At 45.4% G+C, this 20326-nt stretch overlaps 1 protein-coding gene across 1 annotated transcript in view; it reads right to left on the minus strand.

Annotated features, from left to right (window-relative positions):
• Positions 1–20326, minus strand: part of LOC146869397 (uncharacterized) — a 92697-nt gene that overhangs the window by 5414 nt on the left and 66957 nt on the right. Inside the window, exon 3 of the mRNA XM_085636282.1 lies at positions 541–937. Within this exon, the coding sequence (XP_085492408.1) occupies positions 541–937 (397 nt within the window). The remainder of the gene's footprint in view (positions 1–540; positions 938–20326) is intronic.

Raw genomic sequence — 20326 nt, forward strand, 5'->3', positions numbered from 1 at the left:
AATACAGGATTATTCTATCTACACAGCTGGACTGTGCATCTTCCTTTACTACCAAGTGCAACCAATATATTACGTCACCACCATATTGTGTTAGTGCTCATGGATTGTTTTTAGGATTGTCAGTGGCTTGTACTTTTCGCCTGATCCAGAGAACCTAGGTCTCAGCTGCTCAGTTTGCCCAGGTGCTCAAGTAGCATGGCACCAAACAAGAGAATATGATCATAGAGACTGGATTTTTTTTAATGAAAGCTGATTTAGTGGAATAAATCAAACCCCTGTGGCCGGTTCCCAGGTCTCACTCGATCTCGCCTTCATTGTCAGACATGTCCGACTCTTAAGGATTTTCTGCCAACCGTGTGACGAGAAAAGCTTTTGTGAGCCTCCCTCTTGCATTAAAGTCATATATAAGGTACATTCATATGGCTTTTCCTTTCACTTGATCATATAGCTCTTCACAAAAACTAGTTCTGTTGGGTCTTGTGTTCAACAACTATTGTGATGTCAAATGCAATGCTGTGGGCATCAGTGAGATATTGTTACCTTTAGTCATGTCACTTCTGCCTTCCATTCTGTCATCCTGGCTTGAGTTGCCCGGTGGGTTTCTCGGTGTAGTCCGTGGGGCACCAGTTACTTTTGACTGCATGCTGGCTGGTACTGCAGGCCCAGTTGCACGAGTTCTTGGTGGATCATCTTTCACACTCCCCTGTCTGGTTGCTGCTTCTTCTTTGGCCACTGCCTGTGTGTTTGAGACAATTTCTACTTCTCTAGCTGATGTAGAGTATGAAACCTCTACTGCTCTTTCTCGGGTGGTTTCTGCTTCTTCTTCCACTTTTGTCCGCGTTGTCGCTGCCGCCTCTTCAGTTCTTGCTTGTGTTGTGGATGTTGTCATTTCATTTTCGTTTATCTTTAGGGTGGTTTGTCCTCCAACCAGCTCTGCCTGGTGGGTGAGTCACATGGCATTAATTAAATATATACATAGCATTCTTATACTCACCAAACCATCTGAGAGCTCTGGTCTGGACAGGAGAAAAGAAAAAAAAAGAAATGTACAGACAAGCACTCTTAGTATAACAGGATTATAAAATATCTTTGAAATATAGTAATCCTTTCCACTTATCCGAGTTGAACTCGAAATTCATTCATGACCAGGATCCCCAGTACCATGAATACTTTTTCCCCACCATGGCCAAACCTCAAAGGTAATAACAAAATGAGTATCTGACCCTCGGAATGAGATGGGCAACCCAAATTGCCCAACTTAAGGGGGCGTAGCAGGTAGTGAATCGCCTGGGGGTCTCCCTCAAAAAGTCACCACCTGTAAGAACCTTTAAATTGAGTGCTTGATTTTATGTTATGCTAGAGAGGGCATAATCTGAACCTTATAAGTGTTTTTTGCCTCTCTCTCCTCTTTTTGTGTATATGACAAATTAAAAGGTGGCACAATTTGAGCCTGACCATCTATACAATTCGCATAAGCTGGTTTATCTTGGAATCTTATTTCTCTGGTAGTTGGTTTGCACTTGAGTCTAGATCCTTAAACTCCAGCAACACAATTCATTTTTTTTTATATAAAACTGAAATTCAATCTAACGCTCAGGGCATCCTTGAAACAAGATCAAATGTCTTTAAGCCACCAGTATCTTCACATTGCCCTTATGAGACCATGGTAACAATGAGATTAATTTTTTGGGTACCAAACATAGGGACTGTTCTAAAAGACTAACCAAAAATTGACGAGGCCACCTGTGACCCAGTGTAGCAAGGTGCCTTCCTAAAACTTCATAACAGGCAGTAGTTGACGCTTTGTAGAAGTTTATTTACCAAGCGAAGATCCCATCCAACATCACAACTGTTGTCTCCCGTCACAGCTCTAACACCCCTCTATGCCTCCTAGATTTCAGACGGACCTCACTGTATTCTATTCCCTTGTCAATGGCCCTAAGCATACATATTTCAGCTCCTATATTAAACCCAGCCTCTAACCAAGGTGAAAAGATAAGCTTGAGTATGGCAGCCCTAAGCCACTTAATAAATAGGTCACTGCCCAGAGCTCATGGACTTCCTGGTCCTTGATTTCATTACAAGACCGGAGGCTACCATTATGTATTATTCCTTTAATGCAACTTCAAGCAGCCATTTTAAAGTTAATACATCACAAAGCAAAGTTCTAGAATAGAATACTCATATGTTACAATGGCAACAAGGCTTGATAGATCTGCCTCTTTTAAATGCGGCTTCAAGCAGATAAGTCCTGTTTTTCATTACTCTCTATGATTTCTTGTCCTGTTACATTTGTACTGCATTTTTAATCTTAAAAATACCTTATATTATGCCATAACATTTCCTGCTAACATTGTTGCTTTCTGTTTAACATTATTACTTTACTGTTTATTAATATTTTGGGCTACTTGTATTCCCAACATACCTTGGCGCTCCTGTTGCGTCCACCGAGCCTTCTACACCCTTTCGGAAGAGAAACCCCACTCTTCCTTTCCACTTTCTGCTTTTCTTTCACCTTTTTCCTGTAACCGCAAGACTTTACAAGTTGTTGCGGCCCGGGCATGGCCATCTTCACGCTCCAATTTACGGAGCGTGGGCCGCGCCAGGATACCTTTGTTCTCCGGTCCCCTTCGGTTCCTTCTGTTGGCCCCTACCGGCGTCTCCGCTTTTCAGGCCTTCAAAACCTAGGGTCTCTCCTACCTTAGAGGAGAGACCCTTAGTAAGCACAGCATGACACCCTACGCTTCCCTAACAAAATGTGCGTAGACGAGGTGCCCTGAAGGAATCTTCCTTCAGTGTTTTTAACGCGTTGCCTAGTAACACATACGCGTACAGCATACAGCTGATCGCTTGCGCTGTCTCTTGACGGTTGAGACACTGCCGATCAGCTAAGTTAGATTTCATTGTTTGGGAAAGAGATTGGGCTAAAATATTAATACTACTACATTAATAGATTTAATTTACATATTGATACTATTTTGAAGACTGCATTAATAGAATTACCTATTAATCTTTACCAAGCAGTATATATTATCTAATCAAGCGACTAAACGCTTGGAGCATATAGTTTCATTCCACTATTTACCCAAATACCTATCTTTAACTCCCTTACCCGGGAGTTAATCGGTGTTAACACCTTTTATTCAACTTTTACTATGTCTGGTGTTAAATCAGATGATTCGCAAGCCCAGGCCCCTACTCCCAACCCTAATGAGGAGATTATCAAAAACATGATACAAAAAGAAATGCGCTCATGCATGAGGGAGACTATAGGTCACATTGTTGCGGTAAAGAGATCCCCATCTGAATCTACCAACCCCACTGTCCACATTGACGATTTAACTAAATGTGGGAGCAAAAGATTAAGAAAAAGCAACAATTCAGAAAAGGAGAACACATTAAGCACACTGGGAGGTCCAAGCACCTCGAACTTATTGGGAGGCTTATGCACCTCATACCCTAAAAGAGGAGTAAGAGCCTCAAACACTAAGGGAGGCCTACGCTCCCCAAAAACATCAGGTGTCCATAGCGGCACAACCTATCCGGACGCCCTAAGCGGTTCACTTTATACAAGTGCTCTATCTGACCCCCACTTAATTGATGATGATCAAGGAACAACCAAATCCTTGGACGAATACATCCTTGACCAGGATCATAATGATCCCGACTTTGCTTTCTCAGAGGATGAACTCCCCTCTTCCTCTAAGGAAATAATTATTGATCCCTTAGGTGAGGAAATGTTCTCCCCTTATAACATTCAACACCATAGGAGCTCCCAATGGTGGCCTCAAAACCATGTTGCCAAATTTATCAAGAGGTGGATAAGAAACCCTCTTGATAGAGACACAAGGAATATCCTTAAAGCCAAATGCCCAAAACCAATGGTTCAAGATAAAATTTGTCTCACTCCAAACTTGGACCCAGAACTTATTAAGTTCTTATTTAAACTGGGCAGGGACCCTAGGAAGGGGATGGAGCGCTCCCTCAAAACCTGCCTAGACCGCATGCTCGATATGGTAGGTCCCTTGGGCAGAATGATTGATTTAATCGAAGAGAGTCACATTAACGGCTCTTCACCAAACATGATTTTTTGAGGGGTTGGAGCCAGAGAACACTAATAATCCTACACAACAATTAACACAGAAAGAAGGAAAGATGTTTTATCTAAAATTGACACTAAACTCTGTGACATGGCTGAAAAGGAACCCTCTGTCAACCCAAACGTACTTCTTTTTGGGGAGGAGATGATCAAGGGTCTGGGCAAATATGTGGCAACATTCACATCACTGGATAAGGTTCGAACTAACAATAGCAGAATTTTTAACACAAGTGTTTTTGCCAGGGACCGCAGAACGGGTCGCTCTGCCGGCCACCCCTACCATGACATTTCTACAGACAACGGGGTTTCAGTCGTCCCTACCAGACCAATCCCTCCTTCTACCCTCAAAGAGGAAGACCCTTCTGTTCAAGAGGCTTCAGAGCCAGAGGTCAAAACTCTTACAAATACTCCAAGTAAGTACCGTTTCACCTCATCCTTCCTTTTCGGCTGGGAAAGTGGGGGGTCTCCTAAAACACTTTTTAAATACCTGGAAACAAATTACACAAGACACTTGGGTTCTACAGACTGTCCAGGGTTTCAAAATAGATTTTATAGAAAAACCCAAACAAGTTGCAACACCCAGAGTGTTACATCAGACCCAAGAACAATCTTCTATTGTAGCAGATGAAATAAACTCTATGTTGGTAAAAGAAGCGATTGTAGAGGTCTCCTGGGAATGTCTAAATTTCCTGAGCAATATTTTTCTGGTGGAGAAGGACAAAGGGTGTAGACCGGTAATAAATCTCAGAGAACTGAACAAACCTCTCACCTACAGACATTTCAAGATGGAAGGTATTTGTCTCCTCAGGGACATGCTTTTAGAAAAAAGACTGGTTAGTGAAACTAGACCTAAAGGATGCCTACTTTACAATTCCAATGGCGCAAAAATCCCAGTCCTTTCTCCAATTCACCTATACCAGTTCCAAGCTTTTCCCTTCGGTCTATCCTCTGCCCCCTGGTGTTTCACCAAAGTCATGAAGCCAATTGCCTCAGTTTTGAGGGAAACATATATCCCCTTATAATTTATCTAGACAACGTTCTCCTCATGTCTCAAAACCATTCTCAAATTCTGAAAGAATTGAATACTACCGTAAACTTAATAGAGAGTATAGGTTTTATTATAAACAAAGAAAAATCAATCATGACTCCCTCGAGGTCTTTAGACTTCCTGGGCTTCACAGTATACACCGTGAAGACTATGCTGTTACTTCCCTCAAAAAAGATATCCAAGATTCGAAAAGAGATACGTCATTTTCTGAAACTTGATCTGTTAACCTTAAGAGAACTAGCCAGAGAACTAGCCAGACTCCTGGGCCTCCTCTCATCGTCAATCCATGCAATTTTCCCGGGCCCTTGAAAGGCTGAAAGTCAGAGCTCTCCAATTCAGCCTTTGGCAGGGAGACAAAATTCACCTAGATTCAGAAGCCAAGACAGAACTGACCTGGTGGTTAGAAAATCTGGATGCATGGAATGGCAAAGCCATATTTGGCATTTCCCCGTAATTTGTCCTGGAATCAGATGCCAGCCTTCAAGGTTGGGGTGCCTGCTTTCAGAATCAAAACATGGGAGGCTTATGGTCCTATTTGGAGCGTTTGCACCACATCCATTTTTTGGAGTTAACCACCAGGCTTTATGCCCTTATGAGTTTCAAACAATCCTGTTGTATTCTCTGTGGTATTTCCCTAACTTGGAATGATCTTGTCTCTGTGTTCTAAGTTCTGGTGGTGAGATTCGGAGGTTTGGCAGTTGTGCTGAGACCTCTGGACCTGACCGCCACGGTTTCCCTTGCCTGCGTGCTTTGGCTTTCGTTTACACCATTCACTCGTGCGCCTCTTCATTTATGGTGTTAACAAGATACGACATTTTGGCGACGACTGGGATTTCGCCAAGCACCTTCGCAGCAGTCCGCCTTCACCATCATAAATTTGACATTCCCTTGCTGACGACGAACAACGTGAAAAGTGTCGAAAATTTTCTACGTACTGCTTATGAGGATCCCTACGGCAGGTTGTATTTTCTCTTCGCCCGCTTTATTGGCTGAAGATGAATTTGGTTGACCAACTGCCTTATCTCGAGCTCTAGCGCCAGCATTCTGACATGCGCTGTTGGACTTGGCCCTTCTGGCAGGTTCACCTCTGAACTTTTTGCTTTTTATTGGTGACTTGGTGTGGTGATTTTTGGTTTCTGCGCACTTTCCCTGTGTCCCAGGGTAAAGTGCGTGCGCGCTCTGAGTGCATGTGGTGAGATAGGCCTGCCCTCCCATAGGAATGCATGGGGAATGTATGTGTCCCTAGTAGTTCCTGATGCGTGGGGTGTGCAGGCCCGAGTTTGGTATGTGCGGACTCGTGTGATTGAATGCTGCGCGATGATGTGTGCGGCGTGCATGTACCTAGTATGGAAGTGCCACTTCTAGAAGTGGGCACTTCGGTGTGCAGTGTAAAATGTGTGCCTTGTCGCATGATTGGCTGGTTGAGGTCATGTGACGGGCTAGGGATTCCCCAGAGTCAGGATGAGTCACCCAGTGGTGAATGGGGAGATCAGCAGCTAGATGGGTGGGAGGAGTACACCTGGGTCCTGAATAGGGCAGGGTTTTCCCCACACAATGCTGGCTCCGCCCCCTGTAGTGCGACTGCCGACCCTAGCCCTGCCAGTGAATAGAGTGAGGGGCTGAGCACATCAAGGGTGCTCCCCAACCAGCTGCGACTGGTTTTCCCCCTCACCCTGAACCCAGAGCAAAGGGATTTGGTGTATAAAAGAGGGGCTGTGTCCCCTTACAAAATGTTCTTGTGCTTAACTCGAAACAACAAGGGGCGTGCTGCTGCTGGGGCCCAGGGGAAGGCTTGCCTCCCTGGGCCCTGCCCAGCCCCTGGATGCCTGATGGACTTTGTGCTGGTCCTCCACATAGCACCTGGAGAGCGCTTTATTCTAATTTCCCCCGAGAGAGGAGCTGAAGCTGTGCAGCGTCGCGCTGCTGAAGGCGAGAGAGAGGGAATCCCCAGCGCAGGGATTCCCCCATGATGCGTGCCTCGCGGGTGCCCACCCCGCTTATTGCTGTTTCGTTTGCGGGTGCCCACCCCGCTGGTGTTTGCCTTCCTGATGATTGCGGGTGCCCACCCCGGTTATTTCTTATACGTTGCGGGTGCCCACCCCGCGATGTGCTTGTTGTCAAAATCACCGCCGCGGCCCGAGCCGAGAGGAAATCTCTTCCGGGCCGCTGCCCAGCGCGACCCGGAAGGCAGGAGTGACTGCATCCCTGTGGGCGGGGCTTCCAAGAGTGAAGGGAAGCCCCGCGAGATAGATGCCGGCATCAATGGCGATGCGGGGCTCCCAGGTGCAGGGGAGAGCCCCGCTGTGGCTGCCGAGAAAACCGAAGTCCCCGGGTGAAGAGTTGCTGCAGCCGAGGCCGCCGATGGCAGTGCGGGGCTCCGGTGAGGACAGGGAAGCCCCGAGTGCAGATCAAGCGAAAGACAGCGCGACTCGAAGGCCCTGTACCCGGAGCGGGAGTGGAGGAGTGCCGCAGTCGTTAGCAAAGCCCTCAAAGAAGCTCCGGTGAGTAGGGGCTGGTCCGGGGGTCTGAACGGTCCCGCCAGGAGAGCGGGCCGCTCCACCGATGCTGCGCAATTGTGTGTCAGGGCCCCGTAGGGCCCCGGCTTCTAGTATTTGAGGGGCATGTCGTGGCACAGGTTGTGAGTGCCAGTGGTGACACAGCGTTCTCAGAGCCAGATGGCTCCCACGCCCCAGACGTCGTCTTCGAGCCCGAGCGTGGCTCCAGCGAGGGCGATGTTAGTTTCCAAGCCTCCGCCGCTCCAACGCTGGGCAACAGTATCCTATGAGCCTAAGGGGCTCCAACGCTGGGGGCATGATGATTTCAGGAGCCCGTGTGCTCCAGGGGACATGGTTTCTGAGCCAGATGGCTCCCACGTTTTGGCCTATTGTTTCAGGGGCTATTGAGAGCCCCCTGCCTTATTTGCCTTCCCAGCTGCGCAGCACTTAGTGCCAGCTGCAGCGTTTAGGCCCTGCTTTGTCCCCAGCTGCCCAGCAAGTAGTGGGCAGCTGCTACGTTTGGGTTCTGGCGCAACCTGGACTCTGATGTGATTTTGGTGCTAGGAAATGTACGGTGTAGTATGTTTTGCGCACCCTGTGTTCATGCTTTTGGGTGCTAGGAAATGTACTGTATATAGCATGTTTTGCGCACCCTGTGTCTTATACCTCTAAATGTGTTTAGTTCTGCCTAGGAGGTTGTTTTACCTGTTTAGGTTGATGGTAGGGAGAATGTACTTCCCTGTGCGATGTGCGCCCCTAGTATAGATATACTTAGGTGGTTAGGTCTAATGCGTTAGACCAATGAGAATTGCATAATGTGATTTATGCCCCTGTGATAGATGCAGGATAGGTTTTACACCTGATGCTAGTGTGATGACGCTGAGGTCATTATTGCGCCAGTAGAGACTGGTTGTGCTCTACAGTTACTTTGTGTTATGTTCTACATTTACTATTGGTGATTTGTGCTATGTTCTAAGTGCTAATTCCTGACAGTGGTCCATGTGGCCCTGTCCCCTGTATATATAATCCCTTGTAAATTCTGCCCGTGCCTGTTGGCACATTGTAAAGTGTGTGTTTTTATCTAATGTGTTGGGTATAATACAAAGGCTATTTTTATAGAATACCTTGTGTGGAGTTTCCTTTGTGGTGGGCCTTGGGTGTTGTTGCTGGGTGCGCGCGCAAACGCTTTACACATCGCCTCAGGGATAAGCCTGACTGCTCGTGCCAAGCTACCAAGGGGGTGAGCAGGGGTTATCTTTGGCGTGTAACTTCCTTGCCCTGACTAGAGTGGTGGTTTCTGCCTGACCTTGGCGCAAGCCTTAGCCAACCAGAAATCCCATTTCTAACATGCGCGCTCAGTAGAATTCTCTTCACTTCTACGTCAGCATTCACTTTGAGGTCACGGTATGTAACCTTACGTGCCTCCATCTTGATTTGAATATTTATTGCGGGTCTCAGCGCGGTGACGCACACACCAATCCTTACGATTAGAATCTGCGTTTTCATTTGAAATTTGTGCATTGTACTTCAATCGATTTAAAAATATTTCATCATTAGCACGGTGACACGCACACCACACCATTCGACTCAGAGTATTACGAGAATAATTTTTCTCACGTTCTTAGCGCATAGTGGATTTCTGCCTTAAAGGTACAGTTTGAAGATTTCATGTTCATTATTTCTCAACAAACGACGGTGATGTGCACACCCCAACAACTTCTTATAGTCTTGCCTAGTTTATAGTATTTTCACTGTGACGTGCACACATTCATGCTGCACATCCTGTAAACGCCTGCTTTTCTTTACACTTACATTCCTTTTGAAGTTTACTGATGGCCACCATGCAAAATATTTCTTGCCCTCCTCATTTTCTACCTGAACCTGGATTAATTAAAATAAAATGGAAACAATGGTTTAAAGGTTTTGCAAGTTATATCATAGCCTCGGATGGTACAAAGTTTGATCCTGTCAGGAAATAGCACTATTGTACATTAATTTAGGTTCTGAAGGTCAACGTATATTTGATCATTTACCTGTTATTAATCAAACTAATGAGAGTGATTGGGATGTCTATAAAGAGGCTGTTTGCAGACTCTCTAATCACTTTAAAGATGAAACAAGTGTCGTAGTTGAAAGGCATAAGTTTTATACCAGACGCCAACTTGAATTTGAAACAATTGACACTTTCTTAACTGAATTAAGAGTCCTAATAGCCACATGTGAGTTTGATGGAAGTATTGATTCTTATTTAAGGGATCAATTAGTCGTTAACTGTTTCAATAAAAAGGTACAAGAAAGACTCCTCTGTCGTAGGAATCCCTCTTTAGAAGAAACGTTAGATTTGGCTAGAGGCATTGAGAGGTCAGTTGTTGCACAGAAGGAGTTAAACAAAAATAAAAACGAAACTTCCATTGAACCTGTGATGGCTATAGGCACTAAACCCAAAGGTTATAACTATTTAAAAACTCAAGATGTAAAGAAACAGAATGTTTATTATAGATGTGGGTCCTCTTCTCATTGGGCCAATGCAAAAAAATGTCCAGTTTTGGGCAAACTTTGTGTTAATTGCAACAAAGTTGGACATTTTTCAAGGATGTGTAAAGTGCCTCGTAAAATTGCTTCTCTTGAAACTGTTGAAAATGTAGTTCAAGTTCCTGATTCCAATGTTTGTGCCATCAAATGTACAAAAAAAAATATTTTAGCAATTGATTCTGAAGCCACTGATGGTGGTCCTTTGTGTGACATTTGTATAAGTGATATTAATTTACAAGTGACTGTAGATTCTGGGTCTCCAGTTACTTTTATTACTGATGATCTATTCTTCAAACATTGGAAACATTTACATCTCAATCCTCCGGATATTCGTACCGTTGCTTTTGGGGGACATAATATAGAGATGTTAGGCTTTTTCTCTGATAATATCAAATTCAAGGACAGAGTAATTTTCACCAACATTTACGTGGCAAAGAAAGGATATAATATACTAGGATGGAGAGACCAAGGGAAATTTGGAATGGTTCTTAGACCTGGCACTTCTTGTCATATTTCCCTGGTTGATATTCCCAATTCAAATATTGATCTTTAACAGTTATTGTCTGATCATCACTCTCTATTTCAAGAAAGACTTGGTTTGGTGCATAATTTTGAACACAAGATTCTATTAAAGAAGGACGCAATACCAGTTATTCACAAAGTACGAAATGTTCCCTTATCAATTAGAGATCAACTAAAACTACATTTGGAAAAATTTGTTTCGGAGAAAGTTATTGAACCAATCGACTCTTCAGAGTGAATTTCTCCGATTGTCGTAGCCAAGACAAAGGATTCTAATGACATCAGACTCTGCATTGATTTGAGATCTTTAAATAAGAACATTTGAATTGACTGTTTTCCACTTCCAAAGATACAAGAAATGTTAGCTCGTTTAGGTGATGCAAAATTCTTTTCATGTATTGATCTTAGATCCGCATACCACCAAGTAGAGCTTGCTGTTGAATCACGTTCCCTTACTGCATTTAACACCCCTTTTGGTGCTTTTCAATTTTTGAGAATGCCGATTGGCCTTGCTTCGGCCGCTTCGGTGTTTCAAAAATTGATGTTCAAACTTTTTGGTGAATCAAAAAATGTGTTGGCAGATCAAGATGACATTCTCATATTTTCGAAAACATCTGACAAACATATTCAAATTTTGAGTGATGTTTTGTACACTCTTGAAAGTAAAAAGAAAAGTGTACATTTCTTCTCAATAATATTGATTACTTAGGTCACCATATTTCAGACTTAGGTATTCAACCCAAGTCTGATCTGGTTAAAGCAATTATGGACAGTCCTGCTCCAATCAATAAGGATCAACTTCGATCTTTTCTTGGACTCTGCGAATATTATTCGCGTTTCATTGACAGCTTTTCCTTACAAACTGAACCATTGAGGAAACTACTTAGGAAAGATGTAGAATTCATTTGGAGTGAAGTTCAATGCTCAGCCTTCGCCAACTTAAAAAAACTAATTTTAAAAGCCCCTGCTCTACATTCCTTTAGGGATGATGTTCAATCTATTCTTACAGTTGACGCAAGCGGTGTTGGTTTGGGTGCTGTCCTTACACATTTGGTTGATGGTACTGAACATACGATAGGATTCGCTTCCAGGTCACTTTCTCAATCTGAACGTAATTACAGTATGATAGAAAGAGAAGCGTTAGCCTGTGTTTGGGCTGTCAGACATTTTGAAACCTTTCTTTGGGGAAGGAAGTTCCTCTTGCTCACCGATCATAAACCTCTGGTTTTTCTTTTGTCTAAGAGTGATCATGATAAACTTAGCCCCAGATTAGTTAGGTTGCTTTAAAAAATGTTCGAGTTTAATTCTTCCATTAAGTATATTCCTGGAGGGAAAAATACACGCGCTGATTTCCTCTCTAGATGTCCTTTGTTTGATGAGACTCCATCCACCTTTGTTGATGATAACGAATGTGTTGTGGGTTTAGTAGATGGTTTGGTGGTGTTGGAAGGGGCTATTACTCATTCTGAATGGATTCAATGCTCTAAATCAGACAATCTGCAGTGTACAATTAAAACATTTATTGTCAATGGTTGGCCACATGAAAGAACGTTATGTGAAGGTATACGATCCTTTCACAAAGTGAAAGAGGATCTCACCATCGAAGGTGATATTGTTTTAAGAGGCAATCTTCTAATCCCTCCTGCCAAACTCAGACTTAGATTAATCAATTTTGATCACTTAACTTAAAAATGGGGAGGATGGAGATGAAAAGCTGCCCTGGGGTATACAACACAAGGGGGGCACTGTTCCAGGGTGGGTGGTGTTAAAGTCTCTGCCTATCTTCCTACCAATGGGCGGAAGAAGAGCAGGATGAGAAGGAAGATGAAAGTCCTAGGTATATAACACAATGGGGGAGAACAAATCTTGTCTCTTGTTGCTCTCACACACCCCGAAGGATCTCATGCTTCATCATTGGGCAATTGCTCCTCGTCGGGCCGGCGCTGCAATGCCCTACGAGTCCCCCGAAAGGTCGCTTTATCGGAGATCTTTTAGAGAACTGCCGCTTGATTCGTGCGGGTGTGTGGAGTAGTCCTAAGTGAAGGGTGATAAAGTGCATGCAGAGCGTATAAAACTGCCTAAGAGTTGCCAAAAAAGTGCTTTCATAAAGTGGCACCCTTGGCAGGACAAAAAACCTGCAGGTTAGTGAGTTACCCCTGTAGGCGTAATGAGCTCAGGTAACTGTCAGGTCGACATGTTTCACGCCTCTATTGTCTTAACGATCGTGAGCGTTTCATCAGGGCCAACGTGCTATGTGAGGTGGTGTAGTGAACGTGATAAAGTAAAAATAGAGGGATGGGAATTTCCCTCTAAGGCGATCAGTGTGGGCCTCGGACTAAGAGTCCTTTTTCCAGGCTATTCACTCAATAGTAGATTCTACTCCTGATCTCCTGATCATGACCTAGGAAAGATAAAAAAGAGAGAAAGACATGCATTGAAGAAACATGAGGGAGGCGGGAAGGTGTGCCTCCTTGATCACATGTCATGGCAGCAGTAATCATACTGAGAGAGAAAGACACACACACAGATAGAGACAGGCCTGTCAGCACGGAGCCCTAAACTCTAGCCACCCTGTTTAGAGATACCTCCGGAGGCGGAAGGCAGGGAGCCCAATGGCCGACCACCGAGGACAGTGACGGCACAACTGACTCACACCCTGCAACCCAGGGGTATCCGTGGTTATAGTAGTGCCTGTGAGATCAGGGGGAACCCCGGTAGAAGTCTCGGCGTTCCACTGGTGCTGCGGGTACTGGTCAGCAGAACTAGAGTCAAACACCAAACTTTGCCTGTACCGGACATTTTAGGCGAGGCCCGCTATTTTGCCCCACCTGCACATAACGGCGACCGGTAGTTTAGGTGAGTGCGGAGGTTATTTTGATAGACAGGTGAATGTTCAATAATGGTGCACTGTGACCCTTACCTAAAGGGGGGAGAACATTGCTCCTTAGGCTAATGGCATAGGGTGCCCGCACCTCATCGGGCTGGAGAGAAGGTAAAAAGGCAAGGGAATATCGATAAGCCGAAGACACACAACATATTTCTTGGTTACTTTTACTTACTTAAAAGACGCAGTCCTTAGTCATAGTAGACATCTCTATACTTAGAAATAAGCTTGGGTGTCGGCTCCGTTGAACCTGCATCGTCCTGCCGCCTGCCTGGAAGTGAGGGAGAGCAGGTAGGGGCCATCAATAAGTACAGACCTTAATTGCCCGTGGGTGGCTCCTCTATGCGGTAGGCCTCGTCATTGTAAGGCTGTGCATATGTGCAACGCCTCAGTGTTAGCAGACGTGCGCATGCGTGTTGTGTAGTAGTTAATTACGGGATCTAGAGGCACTGCGCATGCGTAGAGTGAGGGGCAGAGGTTACTCGTCAGTGCTAAATGTCAGTAATGCGTTACTCGGAGGTGTTTATCTTTACGTGATGGTAATTGTAAAGAATGATCGACAATGGCCCCACTCATGCTAGTGATGCCCAACTGGGCTGTTACTTGGTGTCTGAAGAAAGAGGGTCACTAAGAAGAAGGGGATCCGTAATGTGGGTTGTGTTCTGCAGCATGAGCGATCAGAAAAAATGCACCAGAAAAATGCACACTTACCCCAGGGGGGTGGTTCAGATATGTTACGGAGTTCCCACATTATGTAGGGCTGGTGTGTTCTAGTTTGTTGGGATGTTGTTAGAGCCTAAGGGTGTCGTGTATAATGCGTGTACAGGCGATAGTGTCATAATTACAGTGACGGCCAAGTCCGCCATGGCTAGAATTCAGATCCTGGAGACGTCAGTGTAAGAGGAAGGTTAGAGTTCCGACCATGGGATTTCTTTGTTAAGGCCTCGTTCATGGGTCCGTAGGCGATGCACCCAGCACTGTTCTCGACGTAAAAGTAACTGGCTGTTCCACCCTTGGTTAGCTTCTAGAATAGTCCATTGTATGGCCTTGCAAGGGTGTCCCTTTTCGATGAAATGATTGGTCATCTTGGTGGCCATCCGTCCACGTCTGATGGTACTCTTGTGTTCGCCGATCCTTACTTTGACAGCTCTGGTTGTCATCCCCACATATCTGAGGGGACAAGGGCAGGTAATCAGATACACACAGTTCGTGGTATTACAATTGGTGTGTTTTCGCCGTTCCCATATAAAGTCATTCAAGTGTAGTGTTTTTGTGTGCTTCGTAGAGGGGCAGGCTCCGCATGTGCCACAGGGTGGTGTCCAGCCACGGCAGGGAGATTCCATAATGTTGTTTCTTGGAGTTTCTGTTTTACTCGTGGGCGTGTATTGACCAGTTGGTCATGGAGGTTCATGGTCCGTTTGAAGGCGAAATGGGGAGGATCCAACCCCAGTGAGTCAGTGTTGAGGTTCTTCCAGTTTCAGTTGACAATTTTCTTTATTTTTGATAGCTGGGTAAATGTGTTGACGCAAGTGATTACGTCGCTGGTACGGGGTTCCCTGGTCTCTAGGAGTCCTTGACGGGTGTTATTTCTGGCACGTTTTCTGGCTCTGGAGATAACGTCTGTTGGCTTGTGCCTTTCTCGTAGATTGTTTGCCAGCGTGTTTGTATCGGATTCGAACTCTTGTACCTTGCTACAATTAAGTTGGATCCTCAAGAATTGGTCGTAAGGTAAATTCTCTCGCAGTGCTTTAGGGTGATAGCTCTTGAAACTGAGTAGACTGTTGCAGTCTGTAGTCTTTCTGTAGGTTGTGGTGTGGAGGTAACTGTCTTTGAGGGTTATGAGTAAGTCCAGAAATGGAATAGCTTTTTCACTGAAGTCTTGGTGAAGCGTAGGTGGGGATCTTGGTTGTTAATCCATTCATGGAATGTTGAAGCAGCTGTCTCGGTGCCTTTCCAGAGGATGAAGACATCATCGATGTACCTTTTCCAGGTGATCAAATTCCTTCGGAAGGGGTTTGTGTCTGTGAAGATGTTGGTATCTTCGAAGTGAGACATGTACAGTCCGGCCAAGCTTGGAGCAAAGGTGCTCCCCATGCTGGTGCCCTGTATTTGGTGGTATATGTTAGTTTTGTACATGAAAAAGTTGTTGGTTAGAGTCAATGTGATAACATCGATGATGACGTTAGCTGGAGTATCAGTGGGTAGGTCCGCCTGCCTCAGTAGGTCCCCCACTACCTCGATAGTGGCTTCCTGGGGAATGTTGGTGTATAGTGCCTCTACATCGAGTGTGAGGAGGAGGTTGATTTCCTCTGTTGTCATCGTTAATCTCTTGAATCAAGTTGAGTACAGCGCAGGTGTCTTTGAGGTATGCAGGGGTTGCCTGGATCAATGGGCGTAGAAAGTGGTCACTGAATGGACTCAATGGTTCCAGGAGGGAGACTATGCCTGAAACTATGGGACGGCCGGGGGGGGGGGGGGAGGGAAGGGAGGATCCCCTTGTGGATCTTCGGTAGAAGATAGAAATATGGCATCCTCTGGTTTTGGTTCACTAGGAAAGCTGCTTCTTTAGATGTAATCCACCCTTCAGTTGTTGCTTTGTTATGTGGATTTTCCCAAGTAGATGTTCGGTGGGGTCTGTTTCGAGTCTCTCGTAGTATTGGGTATTGTTCAGCTGTCGCGAACACTCATTCTCGTAGTCCTGGAGGTCATGATAACCGTAGCGCCCCCTTTGTTGGCGGGCTTAATGATGATCGTGACATCTTCTTTTAGAGAATTGATAGTGCACCGGGTTCTATTGGACATATTGTTGTAGGTTGGCCTTGCTTGGAGTAGGTTAGCTTTCTCAAACGTAAGAACCTCGCTTGGGACCATTCAAGCTGTGGGGGTGAATTTAGATGGTGGTCTGAGTCCCATGACATTACACTCAGGACTGATGGTCTCTTTAAAGAAAGACTTTAGTCTTATTTTACGGAATAGTTGGTGTAATGCCTTGTTCATCCTGAAGTTGTCTTCTTTGGGTGTAGGCACGAAGCCTAGGCCCAGTTCCAGTACATTGGTCTCGTCAGTGTTGAGTTCCCTCTTGAACAGGTTGACTATCAGTTTTTTTGGTGCGTCATGCTCCTTGTCATTCTGGGATGGTTCTCCCTGTTCTGCCACTGTACCTGCTTGTTCCCTCTTCTTCTTCTTCCTCTGCATCAGCCCCTGCCTCTGTTCTGAAAATGAGGGGAAGGATGTTGGAAAAATGGCTGCTGGAACCCTGGTTGTGGACCCGGATGGGGGGGTACCATACCGGCACTTGTTGCGGGTAAGGTTGATTGAGATATCCGTACATCGGGGGCATCGGTGGTGGTGAAAGGAGTCCTTGTTGATTTGAATGCCTCCCCCAACTTTGGTGCTTGAATTGCTATTAGATGAACATCCAGAGTGTTGAGATGTGGATGAACCATCATCCGACAAGGCATCGTTATCAGTGGATTGGAAATCATCCTTGGTGTAGGGGTAGATTTTCTCCCTTTCAAATCTTTTGATCTCCTTCTGTAGCTTGGTAATCTTCTGTTGAAGAAGGTAGTCTCGATGGTCAGGGATCTCTGCGTTAATTTCCGCCAGGTGTGTTTTAAAGGCTGATAGACTAATCCCTGCCTTCAGATTACTCTCTGCAATGTTGATTTTTATGATCAATGCCTCTGAAAGACGCTTGGCTGTACTAATGATTAAGATAATCCAATCGCGAGTGCTTTACATGCAATTAGACTCCATTCACGTCTAAACATCACGTCCTCTAGGAAGATCCTAGGCGCCGTCCGCACTATTAGGCCGTTGGGTGCTGTATTTGCTCGAAGGTACTCTGTCATTACAGACCCGTGGAGGGCAATTTTCACTTGTAGCTTTTTGAGGGAGGCTAGTGAATTCCAGTCACATTGTAAGGTAATGAGGGGGTCTTTAGGGTTTCGGCTACGATATCCTCACCGAAAATCAAGCCCATATTGTCTTCCATAGTGGTGGTGGTCACGTCTCAGAGGGAGTAGTGGATAAGAAAGAAAGAAAATATTGTAGGAAAGAAATTAGGTCCCTCGGCTGAGCCGCCGTGCTATACCAATGTCAAAAAAGAGGGGAGAGGGGACCAGGAGCTAGTTAATGGTCCAGTGTCCATGCTTCATACTAACCATGAATACAACACAAGGGGGACACTGTTCCAGGGTGGGTGGTGTTAAAGTCTCTGCCTAGCTTCCTACCAACGGGTGGAAGAAGAGCAGGATGAGAAGGAAGAAGATGTAAGTCCTAGGTATAGGACACAATGGGGGAGAACAAGTCTTGTCTCTTGTTGCCCTCACACACCCCGAAGGATGTCATGCTTCATCATTGGGCAATTGCTCCTAGTCGAGCCGGTGTGCAATGCCCTATGGGTCCCCCAAAGCGTCGCTTTATCGGAGATGTTTTAGAGAGCTGCCGTTTGATGCGTGCGGGTGTGTGGAGTAGTCCTAAGTGAAGGGTGATAAAGTGCGTGCAGAGCGTATAAAACTGCCTAAGAGTTGCCAAAAAAGTGCTTTAATAAAGTAGCACCCTTGGCAGAATAAAAAACCCATAGGTTAGTGAGCTACCCCTGTAGGCGTAATGAGCCCAGGTAACTGTCAGGTCGACATGTTTCACGCCTCTATTGTCTTAACGATCGTGAGCGTTTCATCAGGGCCAACGTGCTATGTGAGGTGGTGTAGTGCACGTGATAAAGTAAAAATAGAGGGATGGGAATGTCCCTCTAGGGCAATCAGTGTGGGCCTCGGACTAAGAGTCCTTTAGTCCAGGCTATTCACTCAATTCCACTCCTGATCATAACCTAGGAAAGATAAACAAGCATTGACATAGCCAATAGGTCTCGCTTTTGGGACCTTATAAGTGTTTAGCCATGCAACACTTGATGTAGTTGCACCAAGGATATTGTGCTGGAAATCTAAACACTTATAAGGTCCCAAAGGCGAGACCTATTGGCTATGCCAATGCTTGTTCTCTACGTATCCTGTCTGTGTGAGAGCCTCTGTTATTTGTTCAGTGTGCATTTAAAAATAACTACATGACAGGTGGGCTTTGCAAATTTGTATCCCTATGGGTTTTTGTCGATCTATCTGCTTGCATGTGTGACCTATAGGCAGGAATATGTGCATGGATGTTGCGTCTTTAGGCATGCACTATATAGAACTAAACCTACTGCTTTTGTCAATGCTTGTTATTATTGTGGTCTGCATTGAATCATGGGTTGTATTTAGATGTGGCGAACTTTGGTGCCTAGGTGTCACACTGACTCGGATGTGCTTGAATTACACGTGTAGTCATGTTTTTTAATGTCAGGGCATGATTCTGGCACTGTAACAGACAGACAGACAGACAGATCAACTATGAACAAAGCGGCATCTCATGAACAATATTTCTTGAAAGAGTTTAGAAAGCCCAGTGGGCTTCATTGGTTGTTTTGCAGAAGGTCGGCTCACATGAAGATGTGTTTTTCTGCATGGTGAAAAAAAGTTACATTAAAGAGAAGTGTGAAAAGCAAGGTCTTTTGTGGTTTTCCTTGAGACGACTCATGTCTTTTAGTACTCGAGTCTCCAAAGACCTGGTATTCGGATGGTGTATTACCCTAATACATCATCAAATGACAGGCCTACAAGAAGTATCCCCTACAAGCCTGAAGCATGCCAGAAGAAATCAACAGGGACCCTATGGGGCAGATTTACAAGCCCCTTGCGCCACTTTTGCGTCACTTCTAACGGGGGAAAAGTGACGCAAAAGTGGCGTAAGGGCTTGTAAATCTGCCCCTATGTGTTTTGGGGGTTTCTTCTTTCATCGAAGGTAACATTAAAGCGTATTTTCCATGTACGCGATTGTGTGTTGCCTTGTCTGTAAATTCCTCCTTGACACATACGCCTCGCACGGGGAACGCTTTTCACTGTCACAGAGGAACAGCTTTCAACCAAAACAAGGCTGCAAACTCCGCCCCTTCACGTCAGCTTCTGAAAGTGGGCTGAAGGGTTGCAATCATTGCACAGCGCCCCCAGACATCGTAGGTAATGGCTGCCGATCTGTGTTTCCCGCCTCCTGTGATCTCGGCTGTGTTTTATTGTTTGGAAATCATTACATAGAAAAGCTTCGGATAATAATATGAAGGTGTATTGTCTCCGTGTCCTCCACTGGCACGGCGTTCACTTTATCAAGTTATGGCAACTCCCTAAGTGCACTGGACTGCCGGATGCGAATGCCGCTGCCCGCGTCCCACGCAGAGGGACATCAGCAGGGCAGCCTTCTAGTGGCCGCCCGTCGCAGCATCCCCCCCCCCCCGCTCCACCATTCACTCGTGCGCCTCTTCATTTATGGTGTTAACAAGATACGACATTTTGGCGACGACTGGGATTTCGCCGAGCACCTTCGCAGCAGTCCGCCTTCACCATCATAAATTTGACATTCCCTTGCTGACGACGAACAACGTGAAAAGTGTCGAAAATTTTCTACGTACTGCTTATGAGGATCCCTACGGCAGGTTGTATTTTCTCTTCGCCCGCTTTATTGGCTGAAGATGAATTTGGTTGACCAACTGCCTTATCTCGAGCTCTAGCGCCAGCATTCTGACATGCGCTGTTGGACTTGGCCCTTCTGGCAGGTTCACCTCTGAACTTTTTGCTTTTTATTGGTGACTTGGTGTGGTGATTTTTGGTTTCTGCGCACTTTCCCTGTGTCCCAGGGTAAAGTGCGTGCGCGCTCTG

The sequence above is a fragment of the Triturus cristatus genome, chromosome 1_1, assembly GCF_964204655.1.
Source record: "Triturus cristatus chromosome 1_1, aTriCri1.1, whole genome shotgun sequence".
NCBI classification, from domain to species: Eukaryota; Metazoa; Chordata; class Amphibia; order Caudata; family Salamandridae; genus Triturus; species Triturus cristatus.